The 17,383-nt window shown below is 42.4% G+C and overlaps 1 protein-coding gene across 2 annotated transcripts in view; it reads right to left on the minus strand.

Moving 5' to 3' along the window:
- Nucleotides 1-412: 412 nt before the first annotated feature.
- The window catches only part of LOC130904635 (axin-2-like), a 29,294-nt gene continuing 12,323 nt past the window's right edge, over nucleotides 413-17,383 (minus strand). Inside the window, exons 4-11 of one of the 2 annotated variants that reach the window (XM_057817537.1) lie at nucleotides 16,520-16,622; nucleotides 13,014-13,130; nucleotides 12,421-12,911; nucleotides 12,165-12,338; nucleotides 11,860-12,081; nucleotides 11,667-11,792; nucleotides 11,061-11,228; nucleotides 413-1,586 (exon numbers count right to left, since the gene is read on the minus strand). In XM_057817537.1, coding sequence (XP_057673520.1) covers nucleotides 1,460-1,586; nucleotides 11,061-11,228; nucleotides 11,667-11,792; nucleotides 11,860-12,081; nucleotides 12,165-12,338; nucleotides 12,421-12,911; nucleotides 13,014-13,130; nucleotides 16,520-16,622 — 1,528 coding nt within the window. In that variant the 3' untranslated portion in view covers nucleotides 413-1,459. Of the gene's footprint in view, nucleotides 1,587-11,060; nucleotides 11,229-11,666; nucleotides 11,793-11,859; nucleotides 12,082-12,164; nucleotides 12,339-12,420; nucleotides 12,912-12,989; nucleotides 13,131-16,519; nucleotides 16,623-17,383 lie in introns of both variants that reach the window. The other variant, XM_057817536.1, reaches the window with a different exon arrangement.

The raw sequence follows: 17,383 nt of genomic DNA on the forward strand, positions 1-17,383 counted from the left end.
CATTATTTGTTTACTCGCTGATGCCGTGACGTCACATCCGACGTTAAATAAAAACTGTGATAAAGATTGCCACAGGAGGCCCAACGGTTTAGCATGTAAATAGCATGTTTTACCTAACAGTCTCATTAACGCGCACTTTAAGTTGAACGCTTGGCTGACGCTTAAAAACACAGCCGGGCTCTGGCGGCCAAATTAATGCAATGTGCTTTAATTTCCAACAGGGAGTAAATTAAGAGCTGATAATGGATGCAAATCTGACGGAGATTTCTCCAGCGAGGATCCGGCGAGTTTTGCTCGCCGCAGCAGGGTGGATGCGCATTCAAGTTTCCAACACACACATTCCAATTAAATAAGAATTCCATCCATACATAGACTCCCCACCGCAAGAAAACCATAGGAAGCCATTTGCTCATTTGAAAAATAGAACATTTTAATAAAGGCTACATCTCTTCATAATTACAATAATTAAAGTACCGAGCTCTATAGAACGCATAATTTACAGTTTTAAGTGGAGCCGAGGAAGCCATGTAAAATATTATAAAACACAAAAGGAGGATGAAAGGGGATACCGATAAAAATGCATAAAAATATCTTTAGTTGAATCATTTGTTTTAGGCCCCTTGTGAAAACCAAGGGAGTAAGGGGACCCCTTAAAACGGGGTCAAACACGGCAAGAATCCATGTAGGCACAGCTGCTGTACTCCATAAAAACACTACATCGTAGAATAGTGTTATCGTAATCATATCATCATCACGCAGCTCGGAGTTGCACACAAATCAACTCGCTCAAACACGTGCGCACATACAATAAGCACATTTGGGGAACATTTTCTGTTGGTCGATATTCTTCAGGATGTAAACACTTTTTTTTTTTCTTCTCTAAACTCAATGGCCGCCATTGACGGCGATGGACGTCCGATCCATTACAGTCTAAATGTAATGTACGCTATTGCCGTCAACGGCAGTGAGTTTAGAGCGTGGGGGCTATTTGTGCAACGCCTGCGCCACTCAAACAAAGGCACTGCGACGAGACGGATCAAGGCGAGTCCCAGAGAGGAGAATTCAATGTTAAAAGTGACTTTTGGAGAAAATGGGAGGGGGGGGGGCACAAATAGCACTGCAGTAGTAAATCTTGGATTGTCATTGTTCCCCCATGAAACACCAGAGGTATTTGTGAAGTTTGCAGCCGGAAAAAAATGGATTTCCTTGCCTTCACCAAAAAAAAAAAAAAAAAAAAAAAAAAAAAAAAAAAGAAGTGGAGTAGTTTTCCGTTTTCCCACCCATCACCAAGCAGCGTGTCCATAGAAGTGTCAGGTTGTGGGGCTGGGATATCTTCAATAAATAGCAATAAAGGTCTTTACACTACAATACAAGTGTCACATGGGGAAGGGCTTGGCAGTCCGGTTCACTTGCTTGACAAGTGGTCGTTCAATTTCGGAGTCCATCAGGTCCACTAGCCTTAGTCCATCCTCTCCACCTTGCCCAGGATTTTGCCCTCGTATGTGGGCAGCAAGGAACCGTCGTCCGACACTTCCTCAAACACGGCGCCGCACTCAAACTCGTCGCTGGCCTTCTTGAAATAGTACCTGCCATCAAAATGGAGACAGGAGATGACGTTAGGATTGAGATGGTATCTTGAGAATAATTGTAGGTTGATTAGCTAAGACATATTTCATCAATTAAATGCGGTGGGAATGAAGCTAGACTATAGTTTGGCAGAACAAGGGTTTCTTAAAGGGATCCACGGATAGAAAGGCTTGTAGTCCTTAAAAGGTAAACATTATTAGAGATTGATCGGACCTGATCGATCGGGATGCCGATCGATCTTCCGATCAAGTCATTTTCAAAGTATCGGAATCGGCAAAAAAATATCGGCCATGCCTTTTTAAAATTTTTTTTTTTTTTTATTAAATCGTTTTCTAATTGTATTTAACGTTACAGACATAATATGTTACACTTATCCAGAATCTTTAGTTTAGGATTAAGGCAGGGTTATCAAATTTATCCCTATAATGGCGGTATTTAATTTTTTAAAAAAATATATCACGTTAAAATATTTACAGTAATTAATGCATGCGCTTCACGACCCACTCAAGAATTGTCGCGCTGTTTTGCCTATGTAGAGAGCTAAAAGGCAGCGCAAAATGAGTAGAGGGAATTTTGGCAGCCTTTGGAGCCTTATTTTAATTGGCTAAAGCCTTTCAAGCCCTCTCCCAACGATTAGAAATATCATGGGAAGAAATGTGGGGAAGCATGGTAGCAACTGATCTTTTTCTTAACACCTTCAGTTATATCCCATCGCAGAGAACATACGCACTACGCACAGTCGTGGTTTCATTTGTCATGGTTCCACTTCCCATCATGCATTGGGCATGGCCTTCAGTATCATTTACTGAAAGCTCAACAAATACACTAGATGGCAATATTTAGTCACAATATACAAAGTCACAAGTCTTTCTATCCGTGGATCCCTCTCACAGAAAGAATGTTAATAATGTAAATGCCATCTTGAGGATTTATTGTCATAATAAACAAATACAGTACTTATGTACTGTATTTTGAATGTATATATTCGTCCGAGTTTTATTCATTTTTTTCTTAATGCATTGCCACAATGTATATGATCGGGAAAAATTATCGGGAATGATTGGAATTGAATCGGGAGCAAAAAAAGCAATCGGATCGGGAAATATTGGGATCGGCAGATACTCAGACTAAAACGATCGGGATCGGATTGGGAGCAAAAAAACATGACCGGAACAACCCTAGTTATTATGAGTTAAAATAATTTGATATTGAAATGTGTCAATGTTTTCAGTTTTATACAATTTGTAAAATTAGTTTAAGTAGTAGGTCGCCATTGTTGTTGACGTCGCAGGGCGGTGACGTCACTGGGTTACGCTGCTGGGTTTCCAAAGTATGACTCTAGCGACATAAACATGTCATCTGTCGATATTTCACAAAACGAGCAGCAAAAGCAAAATGAACCGGAGAGACGGAATGAGACGAAACGAGAGAAGGACAGAAAAAAAACTGTTCTGCCAAAATGTGCTACAATGGCGAAACGTCCAACAAGAGGCGATTTGACACCCAAATGCTGCCATGCGCTTTCAGCCTGTTCTGTTTGGATGCATCCAGACAAAACATACTAAAGGAGCCTGAAGAAAATACTTCAACGTAGTAATATCAAATCAGGGTGGTTTAAATATGCTACATGACTAATGTGCTCAACAGATCAACAATCTGCTTTAAAGCTACAGTGCCTTGCAAAAGTATTCGGCCCCCTTGAACCTTGCAACCTTTCGCCACATTTCAGGCTTCAAACAAAGATATAAAATTTTAATTTTTTGTCAAGAATCAACAACAAGTGGGACACAATCGTGAAGTGGAACAAAATTTATTGGATAATTTAAACTTTTTTAACAAATAAAAAACTGAAAAGTGGGGCGTGCAATATTATTCGGCCCCCTTGCGTTAATACTTTGTAGCGCCACCTTTTGCTCCAATTACAGCTGCAAGTCGCTTGGGGTATGTTTCTATCAGTTTTGCACATCGAGAGACTGACAGTCTTGCCCATTCTTCCTTGCAAAACAGCTCGAGCTCAGTGAGGTTGGATGGAGAGTGTTTGTGAACAGCAGTCTTCAGCTCTTTCCACAGATTCTCGATTGGATTCAGGTCTGGACTTTGACTTGGCCATTCTAACACCTGGATACGTTTATTTTTGAACCATTCCATTGTAGATTTGGCTTTATGTTTTGGATCATTGTCCTGTTGGAAGATAAATCTCCGTCCCAGTCTCAGGTCCTGTGCAGATACCAACAGGTTTTCTTCCAGAATGTTCCTGTATTTGGCTGCATCCATCTTCCCGTCAATTTTAACCATCTTCCCTGTCCCTGCTGAAGAAAAGCAGGCCTAAACCATGATGCTGCCACCACCATGTTTGACAGTGGGGATGGTGGCAGGTGGCTTGTGGCAAACTTTAAACGAGACTTTTTATGGATATCTTTGAGAAATGGCTTTCTTCTTGTCACTCTTCCATAAAGGCCAGATTTGTGCAGTGTACGACTGATTGTTGTCCTATGGGCAGACTCTCCCACCTCAGCTGTAGATCTCTGCAGTTCATCCAGAGTGATCATGGGCCTCTTGGCTGCATCTCTGATCAGTTTTCTCCTTGTTTGAGAAGAAAGTTTGGAAGGACGGCCGGGTCTTGGGAGATTTGCAGTGGTCTGATGCTCCTTCCATTTCAATATGATGGCTTGCACAGTGCTCCTTGAGATGTTTAAAGCTTGGGAAATCTTTTTGTATCCAAATCCGGCTTTAAACTTCTCCACAACAGTATCTCGTACCTGCCTGGTGTGTTCCTTGGTTTTCATAATGCTCTCTGCACTTTAAACAGAACCCTGAGACTATCGCAGAGCAGGTGCATTTATACGGAGACTTGATTACACACAGGTGGATTCTATTTATCATCATCGGTCATTTAGGACAACATTGGATCATTCAGAGATCCTCACTGAACTTCTGGAGTGAGTTTGCTGCACTGAAAGTAAAGGGGCCGAATAATATTGCACGCCCCACTTTTCAGTTTTTTATTTGTTAAAAAAGTTTAAATTATCCAATAAATGTTGTTCCACTTCACGATTGTGTCCCACTTGTTGTTGATTCTTGACAAAAAATTAAATTTCATATCTTTATGTTTGAAGCCTGAAATGTGGCGAAAGGTTGCAAGATTCAAGGGGGCCGAATACTTTTGCAAGGCACTGTACCACAAGAAAACAAAGCTTAAAAGTATGAGAAGGAAACGCATGCAAGAAGTATTTGGAGGCAACGTAAAGGTAATAAAAGATTCAATAAAAACACAAATAGTAACTACTCGCCGCTTTCATATGATGTGCGCATGTGTTGGACGTCTCGTCGCTTAGAAGGAATTGGAGTAACCCGGTAGTGTTCGTCTAGTGACAGTGACAATCTACGTCATCACCCCGAGTCTCCATTGCAAGCATAAAACATGGCGCCCTCTGGAGGTCAACACTGCAGTTCAAAAATTTGGGAAAACTTTTGGACGGTAATGTATGCACCAAATATTATAGATTTTTAACTCGATAGCAATATTTTATGTGTTTCTAATAACATATTTTAGTAAAAGAGAACAATTGTGGCTTATAAGAGCCTACAAGTCTTTTAGTCCGAGGTTCCCTTTAAAAAGTGTTGACACTTTTCAAACCATTTGAGCTAAACTGTAAAACTAAACAAAGAAAATTACATACTCTGCATTAAAATATAAAACATACACTCCTCTGTTCCTGAAACCTCATTTGCTTAATAATGCGCTATCGAAATTTAGCACCGGGTCGCGAGTTTTAATGCTCAAAATAATTAATATTCACGTACAAACAACCCGGAAATATACATTGACGATAAGTATAACATTACTCACAGGCTATTACTCTCTTCTTCTACTACTCTTTGTTGCTGTCAGTGATTCTCTGCGAAGCACAATTGCCTGGCCAATTTAGGTTGTATATATTACACCTAAAGAAGCAGTTTATTTTTGTACTTTTCCGTACTTTTTTTTTATTTAAAACTTGTATACTAGGGGTGTCAAACGATTAAAATTTTGAATCGAATTCATTACAGCTTAAAAATTAATTAATCGTAATTAATCGCAATTCAAACCATCTATAAAATATGCTATATTTTTCTGTAAATTATTGTTGGAATGGAAAGATAAGACACAAGATGGATATATCCATTCAACATACGGTACATAAGTACTGTATTTCTTTATTATAACAATAAATCAACAAGATGACATTACCATTATTAACATTCTGTTGAAGCGATCCATGGATAGAAAGACGTGTAGTTCTTAAAAGATAAATGTTAGTACAAGTTATAGAAATTTTATATTAAAACCCCTCTTCATGTTTTCGTTTTAATAAAATTTGTAAAATTTTCAATCAAAAAATAAACTAGTAGCCCGCCATTGTTAATGTCAATAATTACTTACACAATGCTCATGGGTGCTGAAGCCAATAAAATCAGTCGTACCCAAGCGCCAGCAGAGGGCGCCAAAACTCCGAAAAACACAAGTACACATTTCACTGTGCTGTCATTTTAATCTGTTTGAGCGGGGCATTTGTGTGTTAATTGAGTCAAATATTTGAACGTGATTAATTAAAAAAATTAATTACCGCCCGTTAACGCGATAATTTTGACAGCCCTATTGTATACCTTAAAAAAAAAAAAGACCATTATTAGCCATCGTTATTCTTATACTAGTATATTTCTTGCACTGTTTTACCAGTTAAGAAAAAAGAAGAATTGAACTCAGAAAATATGGGGACAAAAATATCTATTGTTTTTCCAGCCCTAATTGGACACTTCTCACCATCAATGTTAGCCAACGAGTGAAGGTGCTAGCGGAGGCGAGCTTAGGGCGGGTTCATGACTTCACTGGGCCATTAATGATGCAAGCCACCACCAACCTCATTTTTGCGGAAGAGAAACCAGCATGGGGGAGTTACTAGAGGGGGGGTCTCACTCAGAATGCACCCTTTAACAATGTAATGGGGGGGAAAAATGCCTTGATTTGCTCCATCTGTGTGTACGTGTGTGGGTTGGACTGGAATGTTTGTGCGCATTTTGTTTTTAACGAGAACACGCAATTCTTATAAAAGTAGTCCTGAGAAAAACATGGGAAAGAAAGGTGTGGCCAATGAGGACGCGGGTGGCCGTTAATGAAAACCTGAAATGAGCTTTTTCACCACCATTGGCGACGATACATGTCCAATCCATTTTAAATCCATTCTCTCCCAGTTCTAATGGATTGGACGTTCATCCTGGTCAATGGCAGTGAATTAGCTCATTTTTAATGTGGCTACATCTGCCCCCACTTTTTTCTTCTCCCCTTTTTTTTTTTGCTCGCACTGACATCTGGCACCAATATCGTCTGGCAGGGTGCAGCATTACTGTTCTTTGTTGATCCGCTGCCATGTTGAAGAAACGACCCAACTCTACACGTTTGTTGGCTGCTATTAATCTGCTCTCCTTAGCCCCCCCCACCCCTAAAAATGTGGCTGGTATGACACAGGAAGTTGTGATAGCGTGCCAGAGGGAAAGGAAGACGAGCGGAAGGAGTAAGGGGGTATTGGACGGGGTACACCGACCACGTGGAAGCGGTGCTTGTCACAACTGTTGCTCCTAGTTCCGCCACATGTTTGATTATTAACTGGTCTTCAGCAGTTGATCATTTTACCTTTAAAGAAGCTAATAAATACTAAAAAAGCAGAGAAGGGAAAAGAGGGGTACCCCCCTCTTCTCGATAGCATCAGCAAAGCATTTGCATGCTGGCCATTTGTGAGAGTCTTTGTTGGTTGAAATGAAAGCGGCCGGGGCTTCAAAGCCGCGTATTAAGTGTGCCTTAGCATGGAAATCAATACCAGATGGGACCCAAATCGCTGTAGTTCGTGCTCTCTTCCGAAACCCCCACGCCAGCCGCCCTCCCTTTTGTCCTTCTCATTTCTCTTCCCAAAATGCAGGCTTGAATCTGAACCCAACTGATAAGACAACTGGTCTGATTATATCCAAAACTGAAAATCGCTAAACTTGGTGTTTGTAGGTGTTGGTTTGAACTGCTGTCTTCCGCAGGCCACGAGTTAAGCGAACTCAGTTTTGTTATTACAAAAATATTAAGATAATTCAAGGCTGTGTCGGCAGTGGGCATAGCAACTGCATATATGGTGAGCAGTGCTGTTAATCTTACTTTAAAATTGAGTTAGTAACGCAGTTACCCCAACTTAAAGAGTAATTAGTTACTCGACAAAGTAACTGACGTAACTTTCAAACATCAAATATTTTTATAGTAACCAACTGAATTGAATTGCCTTTTTCATTCCAAAAAAAAAAAAAAAAAAAGCCCCCAAAACAGGTCACCCTTTTTTTTACATTTTTAAAAATTTCACCTATATAAGAGTGTAATGGTGTACACACTTCAACTTTCAAATGCTGTGAGATAAAAGCATTTTTCCTGTTGTACTGAACCCTGACTTGTGTGTGTACCATCACACCCCAAACACCCCCCCTAATATTAATAGATATATTTAATATGCAGATGCAGGTGAGGCTTGAATCTCTTCCCTCTTCTATCTTTGCTCTAGTTGTTTTGATTTAAAAAAAAAAAAACATGGTTAATGGATATGTCCTTTAGTAAAAGTTTAGGGCAAGTGACTATTTTTGGTAATAAAAAACTAAACAATTGCTAAATGCTAATGCTAGAAAGAATGTGAATGCTATGCTAACGCTCCGAGCCATCTAACATGGAGTTTGCAACGGCATCACAACCTACTTCCCCTCTGCTCTCGCCGTGTCTCGCAGACATTTCTCGCGTCATTCAACGAACGTAGTAACGCATCCTAACGCACGCCTTTACATCCTCAGTAACGGAGTCACAAAGATGGGAAAACTAATTAAGTAGATTACTCACTACTGACAAAAAATAACGCCGCTAGTAAAGCACTTTGTTAACAACACTGATGGTGAGTGCCAGGCCCCAAGTGCGTAATCACTGCATGTACTGGACTGTCTCAGGAAATTAGAATACACAATATTCTAATTTTTTGAGACAGTCCTGTGTATATATACAGGACTGTCTCAGGAAATTAGAATACACAATATTCTAATTTCCTGACTGTCTCAGTAGTTAAGACAGTGAATAACTATCGCACAAGATGACCATGTTTTGGACAAAGGATGTAATAATATTGGATTTCTCATTATAGTTAGTTTTATTGAGTTACAAATTTCTTCCCTGTCTGATTTGTTAGTTTTAATTAGTTTTTAGAGTGGATTTGTTAGTTTTAATTAGTTTGCATTTTTCTAAAAATTATTAGTTTTAGTTTAGTTTTTTATCAATTTTAGTAATAAGTTTTTCATACATTTGATTCTTTGTCAACTGCCGGATTCAAAAACAAAATAAAACTCAGAAAAAGGTCATTTAACAAAAAAATTATTCAGTTCTTTTTAATTTTGTCATTTTGATGTACAAATGTTGCTACAAGAGATTTATTATTTATTTATTATTATTATTATTTTTTGTTTTTTACTTTATACGCGCGGTCCGTTTTCCTTTGTTGCTCTAACGCCAGCGCCATTTTCTCTTCAGTTTCGAGCGTTGCTTTCACGTTGGGAAGTGTGGGTGAACGCCAGTTAACATTTCAAGACGGCAGAGCCACGGCTCGGCGATGAACTATGGTGGGATCGGTGTTACCAGAGGGAAATAATATCTATTTTGTTTGTTTTTTTTAACTTTATTTTACATCTAATATGTTTTTGGATAGTTCTTTTGAGATTTCAGTTGTATTTAAGGGTGCTTATAGGGTTAATTCCGATTTACGCAGAAATTTGGGTTACGTCGCCAGCGTAGGAATGGAACTCGTTTGTAACCCGAGGACTACCTGTAACCTCGTTCTGGATTAGATGTGCCGATTACCAGGTATACCGTGGTATGAAAACGTCACGGTTTTCAAAACCGCAAAAATTTTCCGTCATACCGTCCCTACGGTATTAGCTATTTTTAGGTCCTAAAAATGCTGGGAGAAATCCCTCGCTTGCAACTGCAAGGCTCAGCCCTTCCCCATGGGTTGTTGCTCAGTGTCAGTGAGTCAGCTGTGCTACACGATGCCTGGAGGAGTTGAAACTCCTGAACTTTCCCCCCCATCGAGGAAAATAAAATCGCTTGCATGGGAATTCTTCGGCTACAGAAAAGTTACAGACTTAGGGCATGTAAAACATGTTTGGGGAGAGTGGCTGCCGAGCAGGCAATACCTCCAATATGATTTCGCATTTTTACTAAATTAAAGGTTAGTAAACACGGTCATGAATGTTTCCCACCAGCTACAAGAGTTAACTCTAGCGTGTTTAGTGTGTCTAGCGGTGGTAAAACGTGTTTTTATTCTCACTGGCAACTGTGTGTGTTGAGAAAGTGTGTGTGTATAATATAAACATGATACGAGTCATACACACATGCTTTTATGGAAAATAATTCTATTATTTTTGTTCTGATGGTAATAATGTTCAGCTGTGGCTGTGGGTTTAGGCTCACCTAAAGGACCGCATTGATTTTAATTTCAATTAGAATATTTTAGTTATTTTTTTAAACAAAACATTATACTTATGTTCCAATTTGCTAATATGTTTTGAAAAATAAAAATCCTATTCAATGGAATTTTATTTATTTATTTTTTTAACCCAGATATCTCAACGTGACATATTTTAGAGCTGTAATTGCAATACCGTGACATTCTGGCTTAAGGTTATCATACCGGCTCAATCTCATACCGGCTATTCCATGCCTATTCTGGACCTAATTTAATTTTGCATTGAATACCTCAACATTAATTATTTCGTTCAATGAGATCTTATTTTTACATAACTACCTGAAAAATGGGTGCTACTGTCCGTTTGAAGCAACATTGTAAACCTGTTCAAATTTTATCGGCAATATTAGAATGTATTCTTTTTAACGATAATCATTTATTTAAAAAAAAAAAACAACAACACACATTTAAGTCACATGCCAACTCCACAATGTGGATGTTCTTAAGAATTACTTTAACATACTCTAACCTAAGATATTAAGCATCCCTGTAATGAATGAGTTTTTTTAAAAACACATGTTAATGGAAAGACGAGAGTAAAAACTGCGTCAACCAATCCCATGCTCGCCTAGATCAATCTCAGACATTACAATGAGGTAACGTAGTGCTGGTTTACATCCCCCATATACTGGCCCGCCGTGCTTGAAACTGTCGGGTGCAACAGTGTCAACACCTAGCTGTCTTGCCAGACCGCTCATGATCTCACAGCCACAATGCAGACGTAGGACAACAGATGCGTGGAAAAAATTCCCTCTATGGACACTTTTCAAAATCTTTGTAAATAATAGGCCACTGACAAGCGCTGCCGTGAATGGAAAAATGTTGTTTTAGGCTGCATTGCCAGATATACTCCAGGCAGGTTTGTTTGTTGCTAATTTCTTCAGAAGTGAACCAGATACACACCTGTAGCTTCCCCTCTTGCGCAGTTGCTCCTTAAAGTGGCCGAGGGTGAGACTGTGGCTCTTCATGGTCCTTCGATAAGGGATTTCCTCCCCGCAAAAGAAGTAAGTCACCACCGTCTCCCCGCTGCTCAGCCCGTGGCTTGTTGAACTCTTCCGACTTTCTGCGGCACTGCAAAAAATGGAGAGACAAATAACATTAGAAGAAGAACGTTGAGCGTGACCTCGCAAAAAGTGTTAAAAGCCAGTCTTGGCTCCAGAATAACCAGGCCGGCGGAAACTGTGTGACCCAGTAGTGCCCATAAGTATGAGCTGCTCTGTTGTGTGCGTGCGCACCAAGAAAAGGGGGGGCTACAGTGTTATCAATTCCCCTTCAGCTCGGGCCAAGGCTTTGTAGGCCCACTTCAGAGGAGCTGTCTCTTTGCTAAGCTTCCCTCGGCCCGGCCAACTGGCAGCCCACTGAAGGACGGCCAGTAAAAATGATACATAGAAATGAAAGCCGTGTCTCGGTCAGGTGGTGTGGTAACTACACAACAGTTCCGCATTTTACTGCGTGCACAAAAATAACGGGGTCGAATGCATGAACATGTCTCTTGATGATGGTACATACTTGTCTGATTGGGGACAGAGGTTGGTGGTGGCGGGGTTAGGATTGGCAGGAGACAAAGGGGCAGACGCCCCACTCTGCACAGGCACAAGGTGGCTCTTGTCCCGCTGAAGACTGGACAGGGAATGCCTGCGGAGAAGATTATCGTCAGTAACCGAATGAAGACACGAGAGACAGCTTTGAAACCGAACTGTACCGTTGCTTGGTGGTCTTGGTGGTGGAGACCTCCTCTAGTCGGCGGCGCGCCTCCTCCAGCTGGGCCAACGTGTTGGGAGGGGGCAGGGGGGGCATGGCGGGGTCTTGGATGAACGGCTGGGATGGTTGGTGGTTGCGAAGGTGAGCGCAGTTTCCGCCTCCGCCCCACGTGTGAGTCTGTGTCGAGGAGCCTCCGAAAGATTTTTTGGTACTTTGGGTGCCGCTGCGAGACAGAATGCCAAATGTTATGACATCAAACACTATAGAACCCTCCAAAAATTTTCCCCAAAATGAGACCCAGCTCACCTGGACTTATGCCTGCCTTGCCGTTTGCTTTCAAGAAGCCACTGCAAGACATTCTGAGCAGGGTCTGCCGTGTTGCTGGGTAGCTGAAGGGGCCCGTACTCCTCGGTGCATCTCTCGGCCGTGCCCTCCTCGACCCCTGAGCGACACACGCGTCTGGACAGAGAGCTGGAACGACTGGGAGGAGGAGGACAAGACAATGTTCAATTCAGCGCTCCAAACACAATGAAAATTAACACGGTGGTTGGTCAAAACTGACCCCAGGCCGGCGTCGCCGGAGATGGCGCCGCACATCTCTCGACCTAGGCTGCGGCTCCGCTGGTAAAGCTGGCCAGGTGGACGCTCACAGCTACTGGAGCACAGGGTGCGCACCCGGAGAGCGGCCTCCCTCTCAAACTGCTCCTTGGTCTTGGGGCCAGCATGATGGTGGATGTAGTGGTGGTGGATGTGCTTTGTGCTCACCAGGGTCCCGCTGGGACCCATGCTGAGCGTGAAGGCCCCCTGCTCAGGGCCCGAAAGGGAAGCCTTGAGTCCAAATCCTGCCCGGGCAAAGGGCCGGTGCTCCGGAGAGCTGGAGCGGGGGGAATGCCAGATGACGGTTGGTGACTGGCAACCGGGTGTCTTCAGGACGCGAGACAGGTGCTCGTCCAGTATGGCCTGGGGGTCCTCCTCAGAGGAACCGGGGAGGAGGCTCAACGGGTGCATCTGCTGAGCACTTCCGACTATCTCCGTGTCCTCTCTTTCTTCCTCCTGGCGACAAGAATTAAATCCTCAACAGTCGACTAAAAACACCACATTGTTCTTTACTCCACTGAGAATCACACAAACCTCCTGAATCTGCTGCAGCCTCACCTCCAGAGAGCTGAGGGTGTCCTGTTCCCTCTTCAGGCTCTCCAGGCGCGAGATGAGCTGGGCTGCAAACTTTGCCGGCTCCACTGGAACACCTTCTTTGGGAGGACAGCGGGTGCGCTACGGAAAGAAGCAAAATACACGTCATCCAAGGAGGCCGAAAGTTGCCCAAAAAGGGTGTGGCTACACTGGGTAGGGGTCTTTTCAATGGCTGCTATTGAGTGATATATGAACTAGAGTTGCCTTAAAAAGGAACCGTTTTTACATTGACCACACAGTCGCATATTACAACTCAAGAAACAGATCAACAACCTTATAATATTCTAACTAATTTTGACAGTCACAGACAAAGGAGAGTTGCTCTACAAATTAACCTTGTAAATGATTTAGGATTAAATTCTCACAGGTCATATTTCAGTTTGGTAGACCTTTCAGAAATACCCTAAAGTTTCCCATTTTTGAAAAGCCTTTGAAAGGTGGAAAAGCGCTATACAAGTTTACACACCATTACCATTACCATTTAGCATATTAACTAGGGGTGTGACAAAATATCGAAATGGTGATATATCGTGATACTTTTTATCCCAAAAGGTTATCGATGTGCTCCTGCCAAGAATCGAGATATCGTTTTAAAAAGGTATCAATGATTAAAAAACAAACAAACAAAAAAAACAAAAAAAAAACAAGTTGTTATCAAAATCCTCCACCATAATACAACCCCCAGCAAAAAGTATGCAATCTCCAGTCTCGGACGAGCACTCACTCAGACATTTTATCATGTAGAACAAGCTCAGATAAAAAGCTTGAAAAAATAATGAATTAGTTCAAAAGTGCAACTCTTTAGCATTCTGGAACACTAAAAGAAATGAATAAAAAACATTATGGTGATCAGTAAATGTTAATCTTATAGAGCAAGTGCAGGGAAATATATATGGAATCACTCCATTCTAAGGAAAAAAATATGGAATCATGAGAAGAAACAAACAAAGAAATAGCAATCAAGACACATCTCTAGTATTTAGTAGCACCACCTCTGGCTTTTATGACTGCTTGCAGTCTCTGAGGCATGGACTTGATGAGTATTCTTCATCAATTTGGTGCCAACTCTCTTTGAATGCAGTTGCCAGATCATCCTGGCAGGTCGGAGCCTTGCTGTGGACCATTTTATTCTATTTCCACCACAGGTTTTCAATAGGATTGAAATCTGGGGTATTTGCAGGCCATGAAGGGATAAGAAAGCTGTCTAAAATTTCAATGTAAACTTGTGCATTTATTGACGATTTAACCACAGCCATCTCCCCAGTGCCTTTGCCTGACATGCAGCCCCATATCATCAAGGACTGAGAGAATTTTGATGTCTTCTTTAGGCAATCATCTTTGTAAATCTCACTGGAACGGCACCAAACAAAAGTTCCAGCATTATCAACTTATCAAGAGTGAAGAATGTGCATAGGACAAGGTGTCAAGAGTCAAAAATCTGCATTGGACGAGGTGATGATGCTGGAACTTTTGTTTGGTGCTGTTCCAGCGAGACTTTCAATGGCTCAAAATTACCTAATTGCCTGGCATTGACTGCCACTGACAGCCATAGACGTTCAATCCGTTTGAAGTGGGAGGGATGGCAGCGAATGAACGAATGTTCATTCGCTGCCACCCTCCCAGTTCAAATGGATTGGACGTCTACTAGTGATAAACTAATTCCAAATCACACTAGAAGCTTGTTTTTCTCTTAATTAGTTGTTTGCAGGATATCCTAGAATGATTTCCTGACCAATGTATCGATAATCGATGTATGGCCATAACGTCAGATCATCGTTATCGTGAGCTTTGTATCGAAAATCGCATCATATTGTGAGGTACAAAGAGGTTCCCACTCCCAATATTAACTCATTGGCTGCCATTGACGGCGACATTTGGATTGGATGTCTATCGCACTAAATGGCACTAAAATATGATCATTCAGTCCCAGCCATCCCAGTTATAATTTAATGTCTATCACTTGTCCATGGCAGTGAATGAGTTAAAGCCACCTCACTTCAAAGTGACCCCCGTCAAAAATAAAAAACGCAGCGAGAGGCAGGCTGAGGTGCAAGAGGTGTGTGCGGTCCCTTTTGAGGTCGATGGGAAGCAGTCACTTTACATTTAGAAATAAAAAAAAGCACATATCGACAGGGGGTCGAAGAGAACTCCAGGGAGGAAAGGATGAGGGATTAAAAAAACAGGCCCAGATGCAAAGATGAGCGCAGGAGGGCAGAGAAAAGGAACGTGAAGAGAGCAAAGAAGGCACATAAAAGGTGCCACAAAAAAGGATGAAGATCAGAAAGGTTGAGATAATGTATCCCCCCCCTCCCCTGTCACACACTGGGCAGCTTTGAGCTACCAAAGTGACAGAGAATACACACATGCACACATACACACACGAGTGTGCTCATATTAAATTATTTGCATTTTTTTGCACTGAGGCTTTCTTGATTTTCCCTCTTTTTTTTGTTTTCTCCCGTTCCTTTGTAGTAGAGATGAAGGGGAGGAGAGAGAAAAAAGTGAGCAAAAGAAGCGTTCCGACGGAGCCCGAGGCTGCGTGCGGCACCCGGGGAACGGCAGCCATCGCCAAAAATCAGACGGGGAAACAACAACAAGGCTCCGAAAGTGAAAAGAAAGCAAAGCGGGAGCGCCAGAGAGGGAGACGACTTGCCAGAGCCAATCTGTGGATCTGTCCCCCCCTCAAAAAAAAAATGGTGCGTGTCAAAACGGTGACGAAACTTGAGGTTACGCCGAGTTTATTTTCACAAGATACTTGTTTTAACACTTCTTCCAAGCGCCGGCCCTTATCCAAAACCTCAATTTAGCTTCTATTAAGAGCCTTAAGCAAGCAACTCCCCTTTGACCCACTGAAAGCTCACATGACACGCTCAAACTCTTCCCTTAGATCCCTCACCTCCAGAGAGGGGGTTGCGGTGGAGAAAAAGGGGGCCAGCTCTGTTGGAAGTTGTCACTTTCCTGCGCGCGTGCTCCATTCATCCTCGGATCAAAGCGCGGTGCGCGCGCACGGCGTCTGAGTATCTTTGTGTTTTGGTCGGGCTCATTTCGGAGCCCTCGGGATAAAGCGGCAGATCTTCCCCTCATCTCTTCGGCTGTGTTCTCCATATTTGCATCATGGGTCGGGGAAGAAGAAACCCCAGCGTGTTGTGAGCACTGTGGCGATAAACAGCTTAGAGACCTCCTGCTCTCCCGCTGACTTCAAGGAACCCTAATGGGGGGTGGAGGTGACACCAAAGGTAGCGAGAGGGCTCGTGCGCGCCAGTCTGCGAGTGGGAGGCGAGCTCTTTTGACGGTTCTCCTCAGATCTTTTCTGCTGTTGTTGGATTGCCGCGTGCACTTTAGCGCGCAACTATTCATAGAAGCAAGCGACCCGGAACAGAGGGTGGTATGGAAATGACGGCGTGCTACCGGGTTGAAAAATTGTCGCGTGTGTGCCGTTTGCGCGTATACGTGTGTGTTAATCTACTTACAGGGAAGGCAGGCAGCGACACTTGGCTGTTCATGCGCACGTTACGCTGCATCTCCCTCTGAAGCTGCTTCTTGGAACTCAGTTTGTAAGGAGGGATGCCATCTCTGAATAAAAACCACAGACACACGTAGTCATAATGAGTCAGTGTCAGACAAATGTAAAGATCAACTGGATAAATTGCTATGTGATTCATCTATTATACTAAACTTGGGAGGACTGAATGTTTATCTTTCAGTGCCATTGACAACGCTAGATCCATTAAGCCTGGGAGGGGCGAAAAGATGTCAATGGCAGTGAATGAGTTAAATGAGTGCCTTATAAAGAGTGTAGAGCTGAAACGAATACTCGAGCAACTCGAGTAACTCGAGTTAAAAAACTAATCAGTAATTTTATTCACCTCGAGGAATCGTTTAATTTTGCCAGCTCTAAGCATCACGTTTTGCCCAGACTACTTTTAAGGCGGGACAACGCGCTGACGTCACGTGCGTAGAGGAAGAAGCGATAAAAAAAACAACAAACCTTACTGCAGCCGACAGCCGCTACAAACTGCGCCGACTTTGCTAAAAACTACGCCCACATGATGCTAGTGTGGTAGCAGGTAGTGTCCGATGCGTCTCATAGATATTGCATGCATTTAGAACTAGATACGAAATGACAGACTCGGCCGCATCTGAACGGCGTTAGTAAACAGCCGCCATCTTTAAGAAGTAGACTTCTCAGTGCTAATAAATATAACGTTACTGTCACTCGCTCACGTAACGTTAGCCCTTCGGAGGGCTAGGTTTCTATTGATTATGACCACTGTCGATGCGTGGCTAACGTGTCTTACATACAGGCTTTTATTTCATCTGTAAAAACACAGCGC

Source organism: Corythoichthys intestinalis, chromosome 16, assembly GCF_030265065.1.
Source record: "Corythoichthys intestinalis isolate RoL2023-P3 chromosome 16, ASM3026506v1, whole genome shotgun sequence".
Taxonomy (NCBI): Eukaryota; Metazoa; Chordata; class Actinopteri; order Syngnathiformes; family Syngnathidae; genus Corythoichthys; species Corythoichthys intestinalis.